General features: G+C 45.3%; 1 protein-coding gene across 2 annotated transcripts in view; it reads left to right on the plus strand.

Moving 5' to 3' along the window:
* The window catches only part of ADGRB1 (adhesion G protein-coupled receptor B1), a 263970-nt gene that overhangs the window by 236229 nt on the left and 4498 nt on the right, over positions 1 to 23243 (plus strand). The window contains exons 25-30 of one of the 2 annotated variants that reach the window (XM_078153784.1): positions 3603 to 3774; positions 7810 to 7905; positions 10156 to 10195; positions 14576 to 15294; positions 18064 to 18099; positions 20415 to 20525. In XM_078153784.1, the coding sequence (XP_078009910.1) occupies positions 3603 to 3774; positions 7810 to 7905; positions 10156 to 10195; positions 14576 to 15294; positions 18064 to 18099; positions 20415 to 20525 (1174 nt within the window). Of the gene's footprint in view, positions 1 to 3602; positions 3775 to 7809; positions 7906 to 10155; positions 10211 to 14575; positions 15295 to 18063; positions 18100 to 20414; positions 20526 to 23243 lie in introns of both variants that reach the window. The other variant, XM_078153783.1, reaches the window with a different exon arrangement.

A 23243-nucleotide genomic window follows, 5' to 3' on the forward strand; every position in this document is an offset into this window, starting at 1 on the left:
GCAGCTGGGGAGTGGCGGGGTTCATGGGCTGACTGGGTCAAATCAATTTTGAGAGAGTGGGAGATGTGTGAGGCTGCCAAGAAAAATGAACTCCTCCATTCCTTTGCCCTCCTGTCTCTGCCACTGTCACCACCAAACCACTTCATTGTAGGGAAAAACTTCCAAAGAAAGAGCCACTGGAATTGACTGGCCAGATAGTGAGCTCCCCATCACTAGAGATCTTCAAGTTGAGAGGCAAGATTTTGGGAATATTGTGGAAGGCATTCCTGCTGAGGTACTGGCTGAACTAGATGATCCTGGGGGCTCTTCCAAGTGGGGGAGTCTGTGAAGCATTCAGCTCCTTCTCTGGATCTGCTAGGTCTCAGAAAAAGAGAATGTACCTAAGGGCATATATGTGAACGTGTGATGTATATACTGTATGTATTGTACGCATGCATGTATTTTGTGTGAGAATGCACGCCTGTGTCTGTAGGCGTGTATAAATAACAGAAAGAGCTGTGGACATATTGTTCAGCAGACCTGGGTATGAGGCTCAGTTCTAACCTTCGCTAGTCATGTGATCTTGGGCAAGTCCCTTTTCTATACTTCCTCTCTCTGGGTCTCAGTTTCTCCCTTTGGAAAGTAAGGAGATTTCTCAGATAGTCTTTCCAACTCTAGCATTATGTGGTTCTGTGTGTGTGCACGTGTGGACGTATGTGCATTGTATGTGTATATGTGTGGGGTTTGAGAGCTCCCCTTCATCCCAGGAATTGGACACCCCTTTTTTGTAAGAAAGATTGCTTCTGGAAGGTGTCCTAACCCAGCTCCCGGGAAGGCTTCCCCCTTGTCTTGTAGCATCAGGGACTTTGAAGACTGGGCACAACTGGACAGGCCCCCGTAATTGCCATCTCTCCTTTCCCCTTCCGATTACTGCCCTCAGTCTTCCCCCAGAATCCCCAGGCCCTCCCACTCACTTGTCCATCCCTTCCTCCTCTTAATCCTTCGCTGCCTGCTCATATCTTCCCTCTCTGGCTTCTTTCCCTTCCCCAGCCTTCCACTCTTTGCTGCCTCCATGTCCTTCTACCCATGTCCTGTCCTGTCCTGTCCAGTCCCGTCTTGGCCCCATGGGGATGGGAAGAAGGGAAGAGGGAGGAGCAGGGGAGGGATGGTGCAGGGGAGGAAAGCCCAGGGGTCCATCCCAGTGCCTTTGAACAGACCAGAGACAATCCGCCGGGAGTTCTCAGTACGTGGGTGAGGAATGAGCCCCTAGATTCAAGTGTCAGCTGAGTTCAGGCAGACCATTAGTCTGTAAGCGCCCCTACTCTGGGTCTAGCTCTGTGGTCACTGCCACAGTGGAGGGGACAGGAAAAATAACGGACCTGGCTGCGCTTAGCAAGCCTGCGGAACAGAGAGAGAATAAACCCAAGTCTGATACTGAGGGAACCACAATCTAGGGCAGGCAGAGGAACAGACCTAGGCCTTGCTCTCAGGGAGCTTAGAGTGTGACTGCGAAGATAGGACACCCGTAAAAAGAACATGCTGAAAGACAGGAAGAGTAAAAGTACCCATTTCTCTGCCTCTGCTTCTGTCTGACTTCCTCCTTCCCACTTCTTCTCCTTCCAGCCTCTGTTCTTCCTTTCTCTCTGCCTCTGTCTCTGTCTCTGTCACCGTGTTTCTTTCTCTCTCTGTCTCTGTCTCCCTGTCTCTCTCTCTCTGTCTCTGTCTCTGTCTCTCTCATTCCTCTCCAATTCTCCCCATTCTCCTTCTCTGACTATATCTGAGAAAAGGGTATATTGCAGATAAGCAGAGAAAAACAAGAATAGTTCTTTAGGGGAAAAACCAAACCAAAATGTCTAACTAGCTTTAAAAAGGAAGGCAGAAGAGGACATGCTAAAAACAAACCCAAATTTTCCTGAGGCAAAAGGTAAAAAGACTATAGATGGTCACATAATATATATGCCCTATTTATTTATTTATTTGTTTGTTTGTTTGTTTATTCATTCATTCATTCATTCATTTATTCATTCATTCATTCATTCATTTATTTATTTATTTTTTATTTATTTATTTATTTGTTTGTTTGTTTAGCACAGTACCTGAAATGGGGGGGGGTGCTGTTTGAGGGCCCTTCTTTGGGAGAAAGGTTGAAAATTTCCATTCTAGAAGGCTAGAACCAGTGCCCATTTGGTGTCAAGGAGAAAGAGAAGGGAGCTGTGGGTCAGGACCCTTCCTTCACTCCTTGAGGAGCCTGGCATTCCTTTGCTGGGGGGAAGATGGCTTGTGACAGGGTAACATTTGTCAGGTCTCATATTGCCTTTTTCATTCCTAGATTCTGGGTGACTAAACCCAGGTCCCTGGACTAAGGTTTGGCCATCCTGCCCTGTCAGTCCTGAGCCCATCCTCCCTTGATGGAGGACTTTGGGGAAGGGAAAGAACCAATTTTTCTCCCTTCTCTCCCAAAACACAGCCCTCCACATTCCCTAGGTCCTACTAGTATTTGGAAGGTCCCAATCACCATGGTAACATGAGAGAAGACCCTGCTGTTGCCTAGCTACAGTCAGAGGCCTCCTGTGGGACTAGGCCCCAGGTCCCTCTTTCTAGCTACTCCCCAACTTCTTTGGAGAGACTGGGGACCTGGGAGAAAGGAGCAAGGGAGAATTCAGAGACAGTCCCAACTTCAAGTTGCCCAGGCTCAGCTGCTGAACCTGTGTCCAAGACTTGGAGGCTCCCCATGGAGAGATCCAGGGAAAAATGGTGGGGGGGGAGAGGTTTTGTGATCAGACCAAGAATGGCTCAAGATGTATTGGGGACAGAAATGAGGAGACACAGAGGCAGAGAGAGGGCCAGAAGAAACAGAGACACAAGGAGGGAGAGAAAAAAATAAAATACAGCAGGGAGATAGGTCCAGAAGCAGAGACAGAACAAGAGGACAGAATAACATATAGAGACAAGGAGAGGTAAATGAAAAAGACAGACAGACAGAGACCCAAGGAGAGAGAGGCAAGACAAGGTAAGAGACTGGAAGAGAAAGAAACAGAAGTGGGTAGAGAAGACCAGTAGAGAACCAAACTGTGAGACAGAAACAGGAAGAGAGAGAAGCCAAGACATATGAGGAAAAATACACGCAAAGCTAGAGAGAGATGGGGAGAGACAGAGACAAATGCCACAAGAGAGGAAGGTTGGAGGGCACAGAGGGTTTGTGCCACTGAATGGAGGGAGGGAGTGATGTGAGGCCTGTTCCCCAAACAAACCTAATCTTTAAGCAGCATCAGATGGTCTCCTGTTCTCTCCCATCTCTTTGCCCTGCTGAAACTGAGTGGTCAAGGGGCTCTCTCGTCTAGGCTTTTCCCACTTGTTCTTTGAAGAATAAGACTTGTAGATTGGACAGCCTCCCCAGGATTTCCCTGTCAGGCCCTAGAGAACATTGCCAAATTAGTTCTTGTCTCTGGCTGGGTCCTTGGGCTTTTTCCACTTCCCGTGGTGCTCTTCTCCTAGGCAGATGGTGGGTAGTAGGCAACAGGAGGTGGGTGGACCAGGGCCTTGGGAACCTCTTTCCTCTCTATGATGGGCACAGGTACGACCAGCCTCTTACCTAATCCACCTGTCTGCCATCCTTCCCATAGGGCCTCTCTATGGAGTTCCTGCGTGGTGCTGCCACTCCTGGCCCTTACCTGGATGTCCGCCGTCCTAGCTGTCACTGATCGGCGCTCTGCCCTCTTCCAGATCCTCTTTGCCGTCTTCGACTCCCTGGAGGGCTTCGTCATCGTGATGGTACACTGCATCCTTCGGCGTGAGGTGGGCCGTCTCCCAGGAGTAAACACTCAGCAACGTGCACTGAATTGTCTAGCCAATTCAACCTAGGCACTGATAGAAAAGAAGGGAAATCACGGCCTGATTTCTGCCTTCTGGAAGCCTACAGCTAAATACTGTACTAAAATTATCATAGTATTGTCATAGTAGATAAAATCTTGGTCTGGCTGTTATGATTCCTTGCTGGAATCCTTGCTTAAGGCTCTATGACCTTAAGCCAGATCACCTTTTACCTTTCTAGACTGCGGGTTCCTCATCTGGGAAATGAAGCAATTGAACTACATAATCTCTATGGGTCTCTGTGTTCTAAGATCCAGCCCTGACATACCACATTGTAGGTTCCCTTCCACATCTGACATTTCCATGTTCTATGGTCCAAAACCCATCCTTGGCTTTGATATTCTATGTTTTAAGGTTCCTTCCAGGACTAACATCCTAAGATTATGAGATTCTAAGTGATGAAGTGTGTAGTACAGATGACAAGTCCTGTGGCCAGTGACCTACATTGGAAAGTAACGTGTCAACAAGTTGAGGTGACCGTAAGACAGACTGACGCCATAAATGCTTAAAGAGCTGTAAGCAGAGTGGGCGGGACTCAAGGAAGACCTGAGTTTTAACCACTTGCCCCAGGGAAAATAGGAAATAGGGCCTAGGCTCAGATTCTCTGCTACTTGTGTGATGTTGAGCAAGACATTTCCCCTCTCTGGGACTTCTCATTGCCTCCTCTGTAAGAAGAGGCCATTGGACCCAATCCTCAGAAAGGTCTCTTCCAGCTTTTAATCCCATGATCATCTTGAGGGTCAACATAGTATAGTGGAAATAATCCTGAGTTTTTAATCGGATGACTTGTATTTGAAACCTGAGTTCTACTCCCTTACTATCAATGTGAACTTGAACAAGTCACAATATCTCTGGGCCTCAGTTTACATTTCTGCCAAATCAGGGGGAAGTGACTTGACTATTTTAAAGGGCCCTTCCACCTGAAAATGGATGGCCATTGCCAATATCATCATTAGCGCATGGTGAAGTTAGACTGGATGCCCACTAAGGTCCCTCCCAGCTCTAAATTTGTGATTCCATGATCATATGAAACTATCTCTTTTTCTGCTTAGTGTAATGAAGGTAGCTCTCAAGAGGTAACGTTCCCAGGCAACCTCAATCCAGCAGACTTCCATGCTCTCATTGACAAGCACTCCCTTCCAAAGGAATTGACTCTCCTTTAATAGCTAATCCCCTTCACTCGAGATGGTTGCCTCTTTTTTTTTTTTGTGAGTGGACACAATTTCTCTGCTTTCAATCCAGTTTGAAATTCCTGCTATGAACAAATAGATGGATGGGTGGATAGATAGATGAAAGATAGATAAGTAGATAGACAGATAGATAGATGATTAGTTGATACATAAATAGATTAGATAGATGATAGATTAATCATAGAGAAAGATGAGAGATAGAAAGAGGTAAATGTTAGATAAATAGATTAGATTGATATAGATAAGAAGATAAGTAAATAGATAGGTAGGTAGGTAGGTAGGTAGGTAGGTAGATAGATAGATAGATAGATAGATAGATAGATAGATAGATAGATAGATAGACAGACAGATAGATAGATATGTCATTTACTAAATGCTTAATGTTGCCAGGCATTGCTAAGCACCAGAGATCCAAATACAAGCAAGTTAGACAGTCCTTGCCTTCAAGGAGCTTACAGTCTAATGGGAAAGACAACCTACATAGAAGAGCTGGAAAGGGGTCAGGGGACATGCTGGATGAGCCTTGATTTAGAGAATAACTGAACTGGTCAACCATCAGGTCAAGTACAGTGATAGTAGAATAGGGAAATATCAGGAGCCTGGAGAGGAAAGTAAGAAAAATATAGGTCTTTAAGAAGACTCAGACAGATGGAGAAATGGAAGTATAGGAGATTATTACTAGATGGGAGAACTTTGGAGTTGAAGGTCATGAATGTGGCAAAGTTATGGTTGATGGAGAGATCTTAGATATGACTGTTCCTGCTGGTAGCTGAACATAAAGGTCACGGAAGGTAAGAAGGCTTAGAAGTAAGAAGGGTAGAATGTCAAAGGCACATCAATGCACGTGTTAAAGTTTCCAAATGTAAGATCAAGTTCAACAAGGAGAGTAAAGCTGAACCAAATAGTGAACTTCTTTGGGAAGTAGGAGGAATGTCCTAGAGGGTGTTAGATGACTTTAGCAAGAATCTGGACAAGGAGATATTGGCAGATGGAGTGAACCCCATACTGAGTTATGGTGACAAAGGGATGGTCTGGAAGTAAAGTGAGGAACACTGAATGCCTACCCCTTCTTTGCACATAGAATATTGGAGGTCCTGAGCAAAAGAGTCTCCAGTAATGGAGTGGGCAGACAGGGATGCAGTGCCTTCTAGAGGAGTTCCAGCTTCTTTGAAGAGCTGAATATGGAAAGAGTGTGAAATGAACAGATCCAGAATAAAGGAAGTTTGCAAAAGATAGCATGGGGCTTTCAGAACATACAGTGGACTAGAAGGGCAAGGGACGATCTGGATAGGGGACAGAAAAGTTGAGCTGGAGTGGGTTGAGAACAAGGCAGTGGTAGTTGAAAGAAAGGATTATCAACCCAGCAGATGCCAGCTCTGAATCACAGGAAGAAGAAAGATGGCCCTGTGAGACTAGAGTTCTCTTATGGTGTCTTCATATCATTGTTCTTATTACAGCTCAGCTAACTACATGCAAACATTTTATCCCCCTTCACTGGAACCTGGTGTTCTTACTGACATGGTCCTTTTCCATAGAAGTTGCTGCCACTATTGAAACATGGCAAACTTCTTTTTAATAGCATGGTGTCCATCAATAGCCAACAGTGCCCTTTCTGACAATACCTCCTGCCATAGAATTTGTCACCGTTGTCGAATCACATAATTAGAAGCAAAGGGTTCATTAAGACCATAGGTCTAGAGCTGAAAGAGACCTCAGAGACCATTTAGTCCAACATCCTCACTTGACAGATAAAGAAACTAAGATCCAGGAAAGCTGAGTGCCTTGCTGAGTCAGCTACTTTTAGGCAGTGATTAGAGCACTGGACTTGGAATCCCTGGACTTGGGGCCTTGGGCAGGTCATGTAACATGTGTGAGCCTCAGTCTCCTCACCTAGAAAATGGAGGTAATCACATTAACTTCTCAGGGTTGCTGTGAGGTTCGAATGAGATACATTGGTAAAGTGTTTCGTCAACTTTAAAGTCCTGTAAAATATTGGTTTTTTCATCATCATCATCATCATCATCATCGCCCTAAATCACACAGGTAAGAAGAACCAGAGGTCAGACTTGAGCCCAGGCCTTCTGATTCCAGAGTTAGAACTCTTTCCAATTTACCAAGACTCCTGTGGGAGACATCACACAATGGTTATCTTCACCCATGGTGCAGCCATGGTCTGGTGGAAAGAGTATCAGCTTTAAACCCAGAAGAAATATGTTTGGAGTCCAGCTCTGACATCTACTTTCTATTTTTTTTTTTAATTTTTAGGCAATTGGGGTTAAGTGACTTGCCCAGGGTCACACAGCTAGTAAGTGTCAAGTGTTTGGTCTGAGGCCAGATTTGAACTCAGGTTCTCCTGACTTCAGGACTGGTGCTCTATCCACTGTGCCACCTAGCTGCCCCTTGACATCTACTTTCTGTTTGACCCTGGAGAAGTTATTTTGCCTATATGAGCCACAGTTTTTCTCATGTGTAAAATGGAAATTATAATAGTATTGCCTGTCTCAGAGGAGCTGGTGTGAGGGAGACACTTTGTAGAACTTAAGGGGACTGTTATTAATTATTGTCTGTAATTCCTTTCAGCAGACAGGGTGGTTGATTCCCAGCCTATGGAAATCCCAGCCTTCTTCAAGATTGGCAGCCCCTTGCAGGCAGATGTTGGGTGTGCCAGCTTTGCAGTGATGAGGACTAGGTTATTGCCGTTGTTGTCGTTTTAGGGGGTCGATGTGGTGCAGTGCTCTTCCTGACCACCCTATGCTCTCCTTCCCCCCAGGTCCAGGACGCTGTGAAGTGTCGGGTGGTGGATCGGCAGGAGGAGGGCAACGGTGACTCAGGGGGATCATTCCAGAATGGTCATGCACAGCTCATGGTAGGACCCAGGGCCTTCGTAGGCCCTACCCCTCGCCGAGCCTGGAGGTCACAGAGTCACAGGGGCCTCAGACTGTCAGTGTCCTCCTTTATAAAATGAGGATAAATCATATTTGTAGCACCTACCTATCTCACACGTGTTTTGTAAACCGTACTCCGTCACAGAGATAGAAGCCGTCAGCAGCGGCAGTGGCAGCCAATTCAACACGCTTCCTCATTTGGAAATGGGGTATTTAGCCTGACTGAGAAATGATTTAGGGGTGATATGGGAGTTATATTCGAATAACCAAAAGGCCGTTAGGTGGCTGGGGGATTAAACTTTTTTAGCTGGGCCTCAGAGGGCAGAAGTAGAAATAGTGGGTGCAGATTACAGCGAAGCCGACTTAGGCTCGGTGTGAGGAAGAACATTCCCAAAAGTTAAAGCTGCCCCAGAGTGGAATGTGCCCACCTGGGAAATGTTGATTTTGCTGTCATTGGAAAGGAAGGTTGGATGAGCACTCATCAGGACTCTTTTGAGGAGGCTTCCTCTTCAGGATTAGAAGACCCCTCCCAGCTCTCAGACTGTGCTTATAAGACTGAGGGCCTATGTAGGATGGCAGAGCCTTCACGAGAAGTGGACGTGGATTTCTCCTTCTATATGGGATATTTTCTTGGTGTCCTCTAAAACTATTAGAATATAGGCCCTTTCTGTTCTTTTGCCACTGCCTGGGCCTCACCTTGGCTCAGAAATCTCCTTTGTACCCTTAGCTCACTTGAGATAGAAGTTTGGGATTTTCTTACAAGTTTTGCAAGCCTCAGATTCTGAAACACCTGGGTTTAAATGCCTTCTCTGACACATACTGGCTCTAGGTAGTCACTTAATTCTTCAGTCTTCCAGGTGATTCTTTAAGACCAGACATTGCAAAATAGTTATTGAGATGCCATGGTAGAGAAAGTTGACTCAGTTGGAATTACCTGGTTGCGTATAGCGATTAAATCATTTGTATGTTCAAAAAGAAAAAAAAAAAGGAAAAGACAAAGGATATAACACAGAGAAAATGCCCAGAACTGTTGCCTTGACAGAGTCTGGGAGACCAACCCTGGCCCAGCTTATGAAAGTAAAGCATGCAGTGACCTCTCTCCAACCCCAGTGAAGCCTAACTCCCTTCCTCTTCTGTCTCCAAGCTGGGACCCCTCCTGGCCTTTCCTGTTGATTTACAGAGTCAGTGCTTCCCAGGCAGTGATAGGATCATAGAGTCTGAGCTTAAAAAAAAAAAAAAGACCAGAGATGCCTGTGAATCCAGCCCACTCACCTTCAGCTATATCATCAGAGGAAGACTAAAAGAAGGGCCTTTGTTTCAAGGAGCAACTCTGCATCCTGAGTAGAACTTTGAAGCTGTCCAAAGGTCCAGCCTTCCTCCTCCTGTTCTAAACTACCGTGTGATTAGTGTGTGAGAGATCAGAGCAGTAGCATACTACTGGTTATGTGACTCTGGGCAAGTCTTTTAATCTTTCAGTCCCCTCAGGCAACTGTCTGAGACAATAGACAATACAATTATATTATTTACATTATTATAGTGTAAATAAGACAATACATTACAGATTATCAATCAGTCAATCAATCAACAAGCTTTTATTAAGTGCCTACTATGTGCCAGGCCCTATGCCAAGTGTTGCAGATACAAAGACAAAAGTGAAACAATTCCTGTCCTCAAGAAGCTTCCATTCTGACAGGGGAGACAGCCCATACAGGTATCTGTTTTGTATTATTCAGTGTAGATACAAAATGAATAAATACAGGGCAGTTAAGGAGGGAGGGCTCTCATAGCTTACGAAAGGCTTGAAGGTAGGCCTTGAGCTGAGTATTGAAGGCAGGCGGAAATCCCAAAAGCTAGAGGTGAGGAGGGAGAAGATTGTAGAGATGGTGGACAGCCAGGGTGAAGGCAAGGTGATGGAAAATGAAGCATCATTTATGAGCAAGAGCAAATAAGCCAGTGTGGCTGGGCCATCGAGTGATGTGGAAGGACATAATGTATAAGGAGGCACATGGCAAGAGCTCACACACCTGGAGTTTTCTACTCTAAATCATGAAAAGAACAATAACAATACAACAGCTAACTCAGAAAATCCATGTTCTAAGTCAGGTGCCTTGGAGCCTGGGGCTTTCTGCACAAAACGAAGCTCTGACTGTTACTTAGGGTGATGTAAACTCTTTGCCCTGCACCCCCTCCTCCCCGTTCACCCTGGCCTCTCCTCTCTCTCTGTCTTTCAGACTGATTTTGAGAAGGATGTGGATATGGCCTGTAGATCAGGTGAGCACCTGACAGGTGAGAAATCAACAAGGGACCTGCTTTTGGGGGTCCGCCTTGGCTTTCTCTTTACTTCTTGTCCTTGTCTGCGTAGAACCTCTGTGTGGTGGGGAGTGGTACAGAGGGTGCATGTTTGTGTACAGGTGTTTATGCCTTTCCTCTCCTCCTAGCTCCCTGCTTCTGGACTCGGCCTGAGCTGCTGCCATCCTCCTTGGCCTGTCCCTTCCCTTCCTCCCCACCCCACCATTCTCTCTCCTTGTGCCTTCCCTGTCTGATTCCAGTCTAGGAGGTAATTTGGTTTTGCTCCAGAGCAAATGAAGGCAATTCTTCCTCAGATGCCAAGGTCTTCTTTTGTCTCCCAGCTCTCCTGTGTTCCACGGTGTGTCTCATTCTGGCCGGTCCATAATTCTTCATGCCTACACTGGAGACATGAAGGGAGGCTGTTTTCCCTAGTGTTAAGCCAGGGGAGGGCATTATCGTCCCTTCGCACCTCACAGTGTGTACTCCATACGGGCACAGCCAAGAGCTGAACGGGAGGATGTAGAGAAAAGAAAGGGAAGGACCAGGCCCACCTCTAGAAAATCCAGCCTGGAGCAGGAGATGCTTTCTGCCCTTGGGGAATGCTGAGTCTAAAGGGAAACCACAATCTCTGTCGTCAGGGAACCCCTCTTCTCAGGGAGAAGATGCAGATCCTGCCCTCAGAGTCCATGTCCCACAGAGACCCTCCCCCTTCTTCCAGAATGGGCCATGTGACCCTCCCTGACCTTCAGTCCCTGGTCCCACCCCTTCTCCCTTACCCTAACAGAAAATGATGGTTTTAGACATAGTAATATGGAAAGTCTTCTGAAGCTCTAAATTCTATGATCTTATTAAATTCTTAGAAAGACTGTCTTGGGAAGGTCTTAGAAAGAGTGTCCATAGTCTGGACGCTGACTTGTGGAAAGACTGAAATGAAACCCTGTCCTTTCACTTCCTTGCTCCCTTAATCTTTTAAAAGGGACATGACTGGGTCTTTCTGGCTGTACTGCTGCTTGGCTCTGATGGCCAAGCTCTGATTGACCCTCACTGGCATACACTTCCCTTCATGAGGATCAGATTGACTCAGTAGCCATTCACATATAGTCTGGTGTCCATGTTTCTACCCAAGCACTCTCAGCAAGGTTAGCTGCCCTTACTGACACAATTCCAATCTGACTTTAAGGAATGCTAAAATCCCCCAGTCCCAGTGTCCCTAGCCTCCGCTTTCCACTTTGGGGAATTAAGACCTCCTGGCCTCCCTTTCCCTGACCTCTCAGGCTGAGGTATTTGATGAGCAGGCCCAGCTGCTGGGGCCTGGCCTCGGCTCTCGTCCTCCTTCCTTCACTTCACCCCAGACCTCCTTGCCTGCAACTTAATGCTTTCTTTTGCAGCCTGGACCTGCCATCTGCACAACTTGGGGTTCCTGCAGGAGACAAAGAGTAGATGTGCTTGTGTGTCTATGTGTATATGTACTCATGTTGTTTGTACTGCCCTGGATCTGGGTCCCGCTCTCCAAACTGGCCTGGGCTACTTGAAGCCTGCAAATCTTCTGAGGAAGATGGAGGTTGGCCATTCAGTGTAGGGTCTTTCGGCCAATGTTCCCAATTCTACCCTAAGTCTTTGCTGCCAAATAATCATTAACACAAAGGAAAAAACATAACCTGCCCAATGCCAACATGAATTTGTGGCATCATGGCATTTGGTGGTAATAACAAGAATTATGTAGTGCTTTAAAGTTTACAAAGTGCCTTAGTTTATTTTCAGCAGCCAATTAGTAAGCACCTACTACATGCCAGGCATTGTGCTACAAATAATAACTCATTTGATCCTCACAACAGTCCTGGGAAGTAGGTACTATTATTATCTCCATTTCATAGATGAGAAAACTGAGACAGGCAGCAGTTTAGTGACTTGTTAGCATCACATAGCCAGGAAGTGTCCAAGGCTGGATTTGAACTCACATCTTCTGGACTCCAGGTCCAGTGCTCCATCCTCTTCACTATGTGACCTTAGACAAGTCTTTTTCAGTCCTCTGGGTCTCAGTTTCCTCTGCTTTAAAATGAGAATACTACCATTTCAGAGGCTTGTGATGCGAACCAACTGAGAAAAGAGTCAGAAAAAGACTTTGGAAAGAGGAAAGGCCTTGGGTGGAGTAGAACGAGTCTTAGACTTCATATCAGAAGACCTGGGCTCAAGTCTTTCACTTGCTGCCTATGGGCAAGTCACTTAACATCTCTGGCCTCAGTTTCCCTTCTTGTAAAATGAGAGTGTTGGACTAGATGACCTAATTCTAATTTATATTGTTCTAGCTCATATTGGGAGGAAATCTGTCTAATGTTTCTTGGGGCCGACTTTTGCTCTCTGGAGATGGAGGCCCTTCCAAGTTCAAAATCCTGTGAACTTCTGCTGCTATGAATCAGTGCCATCCAATTTCAGATAGCCCATCTAAAATGAAACTCAAAGAATGTCCCTACTGTCCATTAGCCTTCCTGCCTGGATCTAGTAAACTCCACCTCCTATGCCAAGGTATAATACTCCCAAATTCCTTTGACAATTGGTAGCTCATGGTAGCTGCCCCTTCCAACCTGGAGGGCATTTAAGGGGGAAATTTCCCCAATCCATCATTGCCTACGTAACTTCAGGGAAGTGGTCACCTCTCTTCTTCCTTTTTAAAGTGAGGGAGAAGGGGAACAAGTCAAGACCTCATGAGTGACGCCTTCTCCCCCATCTTGCTGGAATAAACTATAAGCATGTCTGTAATGTGTGTCACCTGGACTGTGGCAATAATCCTCAATATTTCAATCACCAAACTCCAGAACTTGGATAAAGAGGGCATTTACACACCTTGTTTAGGCACAGGTTGGTCTACATGGCTTCTGTGGTCTCTGAAACTCAGAGATTATATAATCAGTGATGATCCTACTATCCCCATCCCTAAATCCAGAGGTAGGCAGTTCCATTTTTAAAGGAGGCATTTCCTTACATTGAATTAGATTCATTCTTATTTAGCATCCTGTCCTTTCTCCTGCATGAAAAAAAATTGATCTTATTCTACCACTCTGACCATTAGTTGAATTTTGGAATATATGATTTCCCAAGTCCCTTCTGGATCTGAGATTTTGTGATTCATTTGAATAGATGGCTGCCTGCTCAATTCATGCACTCTCTAATCTGAAAGCAGGCAGCTAAACCCACTGGCTTCAGGAGTGCCTTCTCACTCCCTGTTTGAATAAGCGCTTAAAAATCTGTAGGGAGAGAGATTTCTCAACTTGGCACAGTCATAGCATCATAAGATATCAAAGTTGGAATGGGACCTTTTAGGCACATAATCCAAACCATAGCTGAATGGAAACCCCCTCCAAAGCATCCCTGGCAAGTGTTCCTTCAGCCTTCACTTACTAGAATACTTCCAGGAATGGAGAGCTCACCACTCATTCATTTATCAAACACAATCCAAGACCTGTACTACAATCTTCAGACCACTGTTTGATGCTGGGGAGATACAGAGTTTAGAAGAGCTAAGGTCCCTGTCCTTATGGACCACACAGTTTAATAAAAGGAAAAGCATCAAGTACAGATGACAACGTAATATTTCATGAGCAGTGCATCAGACAGGGATGATTTACTATGTGAGATACAACAGTGAATATTGCTATCCACCAGAGGGGGGCATTGTGGGACAGAACTGATTGTTACACAAGTCTTTAGAGTGAGCCAAATCAGCCTCCCTGCAGATTCCCTTCTCTGGTCCTTGTAGTTCCTAAAGATGAGCCTGGTTTTTCATAGCAGCCATTTTCTTGGGAAGAATCAAATCATTTTACATGGATTCAGTGAGTGGCAAATAAAGTAACCGCCCTTCTGTATGATCTGTTTTGTTCACCCATCAGTATCTCATTAGTATCACCTAGGAGGTGGTAAGGGTACCAAAACTTAGCCTGTTTGATTATATCTGTTAGAAGGCACAGCATGCTTATGGCAGAGATGAGACAAGAGTCCAGAGCGGTGCAGTGCCCTTTCTTAGAGATGTCAGAGCCACTGCTTGAGTGCAGCTGAATCAGATTAAATTATAATTGGGAAAAGTTTAATGAAATAAATGAAAATGCAATATAACACAGATAATGTTAATTTGTGGTTTTCTAAGTCAATATGTGACCTTCAGAGACCCATTTCTATTTGAGTTTGAGCCCACGAGACCATTCAAGGCCCATCCTACACAGAGCAGAGACCCAGACCCCCATTCAAGTGGGGCTGACCTAGCTGACCCAGGGGGGAGGGGAGGGAGCATGAAGGTGTCAGTGACTCCGCAGTCTCACGGAAGGGGACAGTCCTGAGTTCTCCTCCTGCTTTGTGTCTCCCTTTCTGCAGTGTTGAACAAGGACATCACAGCCTGCCGGACCTCAACTATCACAGGGACACTGAAGCGCCCCTCTGCCCAGGATGAGGAGAAACTGAAACTCAACCACCCCAAGACCCCCTCTAACTTTAACAGTCTTCCCACCAACGTGTCCAAGATGCACCTTCAAGGATCACCCCACTATTTGGGTGGCGTTAACCTGAGTGAGTTCGCCAACCACACGCTGACTCTTAAGAAAGATAAGACCCCCAAGTCCATCTATATCTGTGATGGGGACATCTTTAAGAAGCTGGACTCTGAGCTGAGCCGGGCCCAGGAGAAGGTGCTGGACACCAGCTATGTGATCCTGCCCACCAACACCGCCACCCTTCGGGCCAAGCCCCCCAAGGACGAGGGAAAGTACAGCATCAACATTGACCACATGCCTCAGACCCGCCTTATCCACCTCAACATGGCAGCTGATACAGGCTATGGGGTGAAGAACCCACCCCGAGAGCCAGCCTCATGTCTTGAGGCCCAGGCCACATCCCTGACTCCTGCACAGCCCCCAGCCCCACCCTCAGCACCACCCCCACCTCAGCAGCAGCCCCTTCCCCCACCCCCAGCCCCACACAGCCTGGCCCCAGAGCCACACCCCAGCAACCTAGGGGAGCCTAGCAGCGAAGGGGCCCCCACGGGGGTAGTGAACAAGGGTGAGACAGTGTCCACGCTCTCCATGAGCTCTCTGGAGGTAAGTGGCCAATTTGTGTTCAAGTACATGCTATAATTGGGCCACACAGACTGTCCTCCCAACATGAAACACCTTTTAAATAAAATTTGAGCTAATTAAAAATTTAGCAAATATGTGTTAAGCCCCTACTGTGTGTAAGGTTCTGTGCTCAGCACTTAGTATTCAAACATTAGAAATCACATTTTGGAGGAACCAGAGGAATTTCTTCAGGACCTTGATTAGTGATTAGACTGAGCTCCTTGAGAGCAGGAAATATTTTTTACCTTTCTTTGTATCCCAAGTTTTAGCAGTGTCTGGCATGCAGTAGGCACTTAATAAATCACAACAAAAAAAGTCATGTTGTGCTGCCCTTGGGGAAGTCGCCGGCAAATGGGGAAATACAACATGTACTCAAATAAAGATGATTCAAAGTATAATATGCCAGGGAAAAGAAGATGTAATCTAGAAAAGGTGTACCAGGAAAGTTTGAAGAGGGGGAGACTGCTTTCAGCTGTGGGGACCGGGGGGAGACTTCATGGAGAAGGTATGCTGGGCCTTGAAGGAAGATGGGGATGTCAGGATGAAGAGGGGCAGAGGGAGTTGTCTTCTAGGCTTGGCAGCAGCAGCCGCAGCCTGCATCGATCAGGAAAGGGCAGGTCAGATTGGGGAATGCCAAACAGTCTGGAGAAGAACAACAGTGTGAAGAAAGGCTGAAAATGGGGGTAGGAGCCAGGTGGCAGAGGGCTTGAAAGGCCAGACCCAGGAGCTTGTGAGTTATCCTGTAGACAGAGGTTCTCAGAAGTGTGGTCCAGGGGTCCACGAGGTCAAAAGTAATTTCATAATAATACTATGACATTTTGATTTCTAACATGGTATACATTGATAGATATAACTTCTATAAACAAAAACTAGTTGGGGTGTCCTCATTAATTTTTAAGAGTATAAAGGAGTCTTGACATAAAAAAAGTTTAAGAATGACCCCTTTAGACAGTAAGGAACCAATGAAATCATTTGAACAGGAGACAAACATGGTCACTCACATTTTTTATTTAGGAAGATTATTTTGGCAGCTGTCTACATGATGGTCTGGAGAGATGAGAGGTATACTGTATAATGTAAAAATGGCACTGATTAGTAGCCTCACTAAGGTTTAATATCAACCAGTTTCCCTTGTCCTCCTTCTCCTTTCCTTTCCCCTTCCCCTTCCCTTTTCTCTTTCTCCTTCCTCTTTCTCTTTTTCCTCTTTCCTTTCTTTTCTTCTTCTCCTTTGTCTTTCTTTGTCCTTCCTCTTCTTCTTCCCCTTCTCCTTCCCCTTTCCTTTCCCCCTTCCTCTTCCCCTATCCTTTCCCCTTCCTCTTCCCTTTTGCCCTTCTCCTCCTCCTTTCCTTTACCCTTCTTCTCCTCTTTCTCCTTTCCCTTCCCTATCCCCTTCCCCTTTCCTCTCCCCTTCTCTTTCTCCTTTCCTTTCCCCTTCTCTTTCCTCTTTCCTTACCCCTTCTCCTTCCCTTTTCCCCTTCTTCCCCTTTCCTTTCCCCTTTCCTTTCCCCCTCTACCCCTCTTCTCCTCTTTCTCCTTCACCTTCCCTATCCCCTTTCTTTTTCCTCTTCCCCTTTCTTTCCCCCTTCCTTTCCTCTTTTTCTTTTTGTGAAGTGGTATATACCTAAACGAATATGATATTTCTTACTTAGCTGCTGTACTGACAATATGGAACTAGGGGGCAACTTTGAGCTATACTTTCAGACAAGAGCAAAGGAACAGTCAAGAGCTAATTCTCAACATAATACCTCCCTAAGGCAGCTAGGTGGCACACTGGATAGAGAGTTGAGCCCGGAGTCAGGAAGACATGAGTTCAAATCCAGTCTTAGACACTTGCTACCTGTGTGACCCTGGACAAGTCATTTAACCTCAGACTGCCTCAGTTTCCTCATCTGTAAAAAAGGGATCATACCAGCATCTAATGAGATATTTGTGAAGCACTCAGCACAGTGCCTGGCTCATAGTGGGTGTTTAATAAATGCTGTTCCCTTCCTTACTGTAGCACTGTACTAAGGCAGTATATTCTGTGTTGTTCCCACTTCTTTTCTCCATTGTTATTGTTCAGTCATGTCCAACTCTTTGTGAACCCATGGACCATACTGTCCATGGGATTTTCTTGGCAAAGATACTGGAGTGGTTTGCCATTTCCTTCTCCAGTGGATTAAGGCAAACAGAGGTTACCCGACTTGCCCAGGATTACACAGCTCAGTGAGTGTGTGAGGCCAGAATTGAACTTGGGACTTCCTGACTCCAGGTCCAGTGCTCTATCCACTGAGCCACCTGGCTGCCCTTTTCTCCTCCACACACCACTTCTGTTTTATAGAGGTTCCACTGCCTTCTTGTTGCACTCCCTTCTCCATACCTCCCCAATTCCCTGCCCTGGACCTAATCCCTCCCTCAATATCTTTCTACCTGCATTCAAACCTGTTTGAAGCCAGCAGTGCTCAGGAAAGGATCTAAAAACTCATTGGCACTGAGATCGTGATAGCACCTTGAGTGTTTTACTGTTTCAACGTAATGACCAGCAATAACAGTGCAATTTCAAGCACTTCGGTTTGGAGGGGGAGGGAGTGTGTGATCCAGGGGCCTCCTGCTACACCCCAGATCACCCCCCCCAAGAGGAGGAGAATGAAGAAAGGCCAATGATGCTAGAATGGGAGGGCAGTCAGATAACGGAGCTAGTAAAAAAAATCATGCATGTTTTAAGAGTAATTTGCAAATTCACACTGAGCTCTCTCTTCTTTGCTTTCACAGAGGAGGAAATCTCGGTATGCAGAGCTGGATTTTGAGGTGGGTGTCTCTTTCACTACATGCGTGTCTCACCCTTGTCCTCTGGACTCCCTTGCTGTGAAGGGGAGCCAAAGCCACTGCTTCCAGGGTATCAGTAGTTTGATAGAGAAATTTTCTGAGGAATAGGGAACAGTCTCTGATCTTGGTAGTTTATGCCTGGGTTCATAAGATCATCTTCATACGTCTAGGATGGAGAAAGTATGACTTAATAGCAGTCTCTGTGAAAAAAAGATCTTGAGGCCTATCTGGGGGTTGCAAGCTCAGTATGATTTAGTAGTGGGTATGACGTGAGAATCAAAAAGTAATGAAATAAAAGTAATGTGTGCTTGCACTGCATTGGGAGGCATAGTTTACAGGAATAGGGAGTTGATGGTTATGCTGTCCTCTACCATGCTTAACAATAGCTAGCATTTCTGTAGCACTTTAAGGTTTGCAAAACCTTTTACAAACTTCTCATTTGATCCTCACAACAACCATGGTGTAGGTGCTGTAATTATCCCTATTTTACAGATGAGGAAATTGAGGTGATCAGTGGTTAATCGACTTGCCTAGGGTCACACAGCTAGTAAGTATCTGAAGCTGAATTTGAACTCATATCTGGAGAATTCTGTTCAGTTTTAGAAGCCACAATTTAGGAGAGATATTGATAAGCCAAAAAGCATTTGGTGTGTGTCAGACAGAATGTTAAGGGGTGTCAAATCTGTGCCACATAAGGGTCAATTGAAAGATCTGAGGAGGTTTAGCTGGGAGAAGACATATGGAGGAAATAAATGATAGCTACCTTCAAGAAGAAGCAAGGGGGCACAGTGGATGGAGCACCCTACTTGGAGTCAGGAAGGTCTGAGTTCAAATCCAGCCTCAGACATTTACTAGCTGTAAAGTCACAAGTCACTTAACCTCTGCATCAGTTTCCTTACCTGATTAGACTAGTTCTAATCTAGGGATGGGGTACCTGCAGCCTCAAGGCCACATGTGGCAGTCATCTGAGTCCTCAAGTGTGGCTCAAAAGGTTCCTCACCCCTGGATCCTGGATCCTTTGACCACAGAAGGGGAGAACTAGGGAGCAATGAGTAAATATTGCAACAAAGCAAATTTAGTCTTGACATTAAGAAAAAGTTCCTAAATTTAGGATAACCCAAAATATATTGGACTGCCTTGGGAGGTGGTGAGTGGCCCTTCACTGGAGGCCTTCAAGCGAACACTGGCTGGCCATTGTCCAGTGTGTCAGAGTGGGGATTCTTTTTCAGCGATAGGTTGGCATGGATGGCTGCTAAGGGCGTTTATGAGGCAGCTAAAGACACAGTCAAGGGAAGGCAGGGGTTGAGAATAAGCATTCATCTAGCACCTACTGTGTGCCAGGCACTGCACTAAACACTTTACAAATAGTGTCTCATTTGAGAGTCAAGAAAGCGCTGGACCCGGAGTCAGGACGTCCCAAGTTTAAATCCTGCCTCAGATTTGTTGTGTGTGTGACACTGAGCCATTTAATAAACATTTATTAAGCACCTACTGTGTGCCAAGCACTGTGCTAAGGGCTGAAGATTCAGCAAGAGACAAAAGGTAGTCCTGTCCTCAGAGCTTCCAATCTAACGAGAGAGACAGCATTCAAACAAATATATACAAAGCAATCTGTATACAGGATAAGTAGGAAGTAATTAAAATAATTAACCAAGGGAAGGCACTGGAATTAAGAGGGGTTGAGGAAGGCTTTCTGGTGAAAATGTGATTTTTCTTGGGACTTGAAGAAATCCAGGGAAGCCAGAAAGTAGGCAAGTCACTTAGCCTCTGTCAGCCTCAGTTTCCTCATCTGTAAAATGGAGATAATAATAGCTCCTACATCCCAGAACTGTTGTGAGAATCAAATAAGATAATAATTGCAAAGTGCTTAGCACAGTGCCTGGCATAGTAGGTGCTGTATAAATGTTATCTATTATCATCATTATTAGGCAGATCAAATGAAATAATATATGTACAGCATTTTGCAAATTTTAAAGTACCATATACATGCTCGCTATTATTATTATTCCAACTGACATTCTGTGTAATTTTGTGAAGCCCGACTCTAAATTATAAGCCAAGTCTAATAGAGAAGCAAGCACATGCCCTCTGAGAGCTCTCTTGTGGATAAAGTGAGTCCCATGCCACATCAGTAGGGGAGCTTGAATGCAGCTTCAGGCCAGGTATGACAAGGCTCCCTGGTCACACACCCCCTTGGACTTGGGAACCAGTGTTTGTGAAATGGATGGGATCTCCAGGGTGGCCATTAATTTCTCTCTCCATTATGCTTTGTTGTATGTATTTCACCTTTTCCCCAGAAAATAATGCACACCCGGAAACGCCACCAGGACATGTTCCAGGACCTGAACCGCAAGCTGCAGCACGCGGAGAAGGAGAAAGAGAAGGAACCACCTGTTGCAGAGAGTAAGGTCAGTGACCTCACCCAAAAGCCCAAGGCTCAAAGCCAAGTGTGGTCCTTGGAGCCCCAGATTAGGCATCAGGAATACCGGGATCCAGTCTCTGCTCCATCAAAAAATTCACAGTGTGATCTTCAGCAAGCCCTTTCCCATCTTTGGACTTGGTTTCCTTCTCTAAAAAAACCCAAGGTTTAGATTGGATCATCCATTCTATCATTTAGCATTCAGTGGTTCTGTGCATGGACTTGGGAAGGGCAGCCAGGTTGGGGAAGGAATGTGGAATCATGGGAGGGAGTTGAATTCAGTCAGTTAGTCAGTAAGCATTTATTAAGCACTTGCTAGGTGTATACCAAGTACTGTGCTAAGTCCTGGGGATGGGGGGGGGTGCCAAAACACTCTCTGCCTCCAAGGACCTGAGCTTTCTTTCTAACTGGGGGACACCATGTAAATAACTGGGGACATATAGAATACATACAGAGCAGATGGACAGTGATCTTAGAGGGGGGGAAGTCCCTAGCGGCTGGGGGTGAAGGAGAAGACTGGAAGAGACTTCCCCAGGAGGAGGTGGCTTTGGAGTTGAGTCCTGATGGAAGCCAGGGGCTCCCAGACACTGGAATAAGGAAAAAGAGCATTTTTGGCATGGGGAACTGCCATGCAAAAGATATAGAAAGGGGAGATGACAATAATAATAAAAAGAATGACAGTAATATTAATAGCTAGCATTTGTAGAATGTCACACTCCAAGAAAAGTAAGGAGACTATTGAAGTTGGGTTGTAGAATGTATGGAAGGTAATAAAATCCAAGAAGATTGAGGGGGCAGGTTGTGGGGATACTAAAGATGTTAGGGAGTCACTAGAGATTATTGATTGGGCGAGGGACATGCTAAGACCCACACTTTAGGGAAATCACTGTGGCAACTGAGTGAATTTAATTCAGCTCTATAAATATCTATTACTAGTTAAAATAACAACTCCCATTTCTATTTTAACATTTATAAAGTGTTTTCCTCAGGACAACCCTGCGAGACAGGTAGTATGAGAATGATTAGTCTCATTTCACAGAGGATAGTGAAGCCTAAAACATCCATGATCTTTGTGGTTCATGGGTAGGATGTGTGAGGGAGAAACAAGAGGGAAATTTGGAAACTAGAGTGGTATGAGCCATGAACTCTCTTAATTACGTGTCACCTCTGAGACTATTTCTCCATTGCAAAATAGAGGTAACACCTACTTATCTAGCTCACAAAGTTATTATAAAGAAGGTGCAATGAAATCTGAAGTCACTATTGAAATGTTCTAGTTATCTACTAGTCTCCAGACAATTCTTTGCTTTCCCAAGGAGTTCAGAACCTGACTCATAGCCTTTTCCTCTATTTCAAGAGACACACACACACACACACACACACACACACACACACACACAAAGACAGAGACAGACAGAGAGACAAAGAGACATAGACAGAGAGGCAGAGAGAGAGAGAGAGAGAGAGAGAGAGAGAGAGAGAGAGAGAGAGAAGAGGGAGAGATAGAATTAGAGAGAAGGGAGGGATGTGTATGAACACATGTATATATAGAGACAGAGAGAGAAAGGAGAGAGAGAAAGGAGAAAGAGAGAGAGAGAGAGAGAGAGAGAGAGAGAGAGAGAGAGAGAGAGAGAAGAGAGAGAGAGAGAGAAAGTGTGAGGAGCTAGGAACTGGCTTTAAAGTCAGGAAGCTCTAAATTCAAGTTCTGCCTCACACACTTAATAGCAGTGGGACCTTGGGTGAGTCAACTCCTCTCAGGCTCAGTTTCTTATTCTGTAAAATAGGGATAATAATAGCACCTCCCTCACAGGGATGTTTTGAAGATATAATGAAATAACATATGTAAAGTGCTTTGAACTTTAAAGTACTGTATAAATGCTAGTTATCATCATCATATGGGCAGCTAGGTGACACAGTGGCTAGAGTGCCAAGCCTGGAGTCAGAAGGGTTCATCTTTGAAAGTTCGAATCCAGCCTCAGACAGGTTACTAGCTGTGTGACCCTGGGCAATCACTTAACCCCATTTGTCTCAGTTTCTTCATCTGTAAAATGAGCTAGAGAAAGAAATGGCAAACCATTCCAGTGTCTTTGCCAAGAAAACTCCAAATGGGGTCACAGAGAGTAGGAAACTACTGAATCATCATCATTATTATTAGTTGTTGTTATTATTTTTTTTTTATCTGCTGGAAAAAGCTGAGCTCACATACCTCCTAGGTTCACTACAAATTTATGTTCTCATGTGAGTCTTCCCCATAGCCAATAATCTTTTTATCCCTCCTTGTCTGCCTCCTAATCACACTTTTCCCTGTATAGCTATTCTAAACCTCCCCCTCTCTTCCCTGGCCTCCTACAACATCCCACTCAGCAGAGAACCTCACTTCTTTCTCGATTTAGAAATATGAGGCCATTTGTCCTAGGCTCCTGATTCTCTCCTATTGCCCCCCTCAAAATCTCTCTTCACCATCCCCTATTCTCTTCCCCTTTATTACAGTTTCTAATGAAAAAGAGGAATTTCTTCTTGTGTTGGCCAACCCTTTACCTATGCCTTCAAGCCTGTCCCCTCCTCTCTTCTTTTAGAGCTTGTACCTTCAATCATGGCCTTCCTTTCTCTTGTCTTCAGTCTCACTATATTAACAGCTCCTTCCCTAATGCCCACAAACACTCCCCATCCTTAAAAACCCTTCTTTTGGACCTATCATCCCACTAAG

The sequence above is a fragment of the Phascolarctos cinereus genome, unplaced genomic scaffold (genome assembly GCF_003287225.1).
Source record: "Phascolarctos cinereus isolate Bilbo 61053 unplaced genomic scaffold, phaCin_HiC Scaffold_4;HRSCAF=312, whole genome shotgun sequence".
Taxonomy (NCBI): Eukaryota; Metazoa; Chordata; class Mammalia; order Diprotodontia; family Phascolarctidae; genus Phascolarctos; species Phascolarctos cinereus.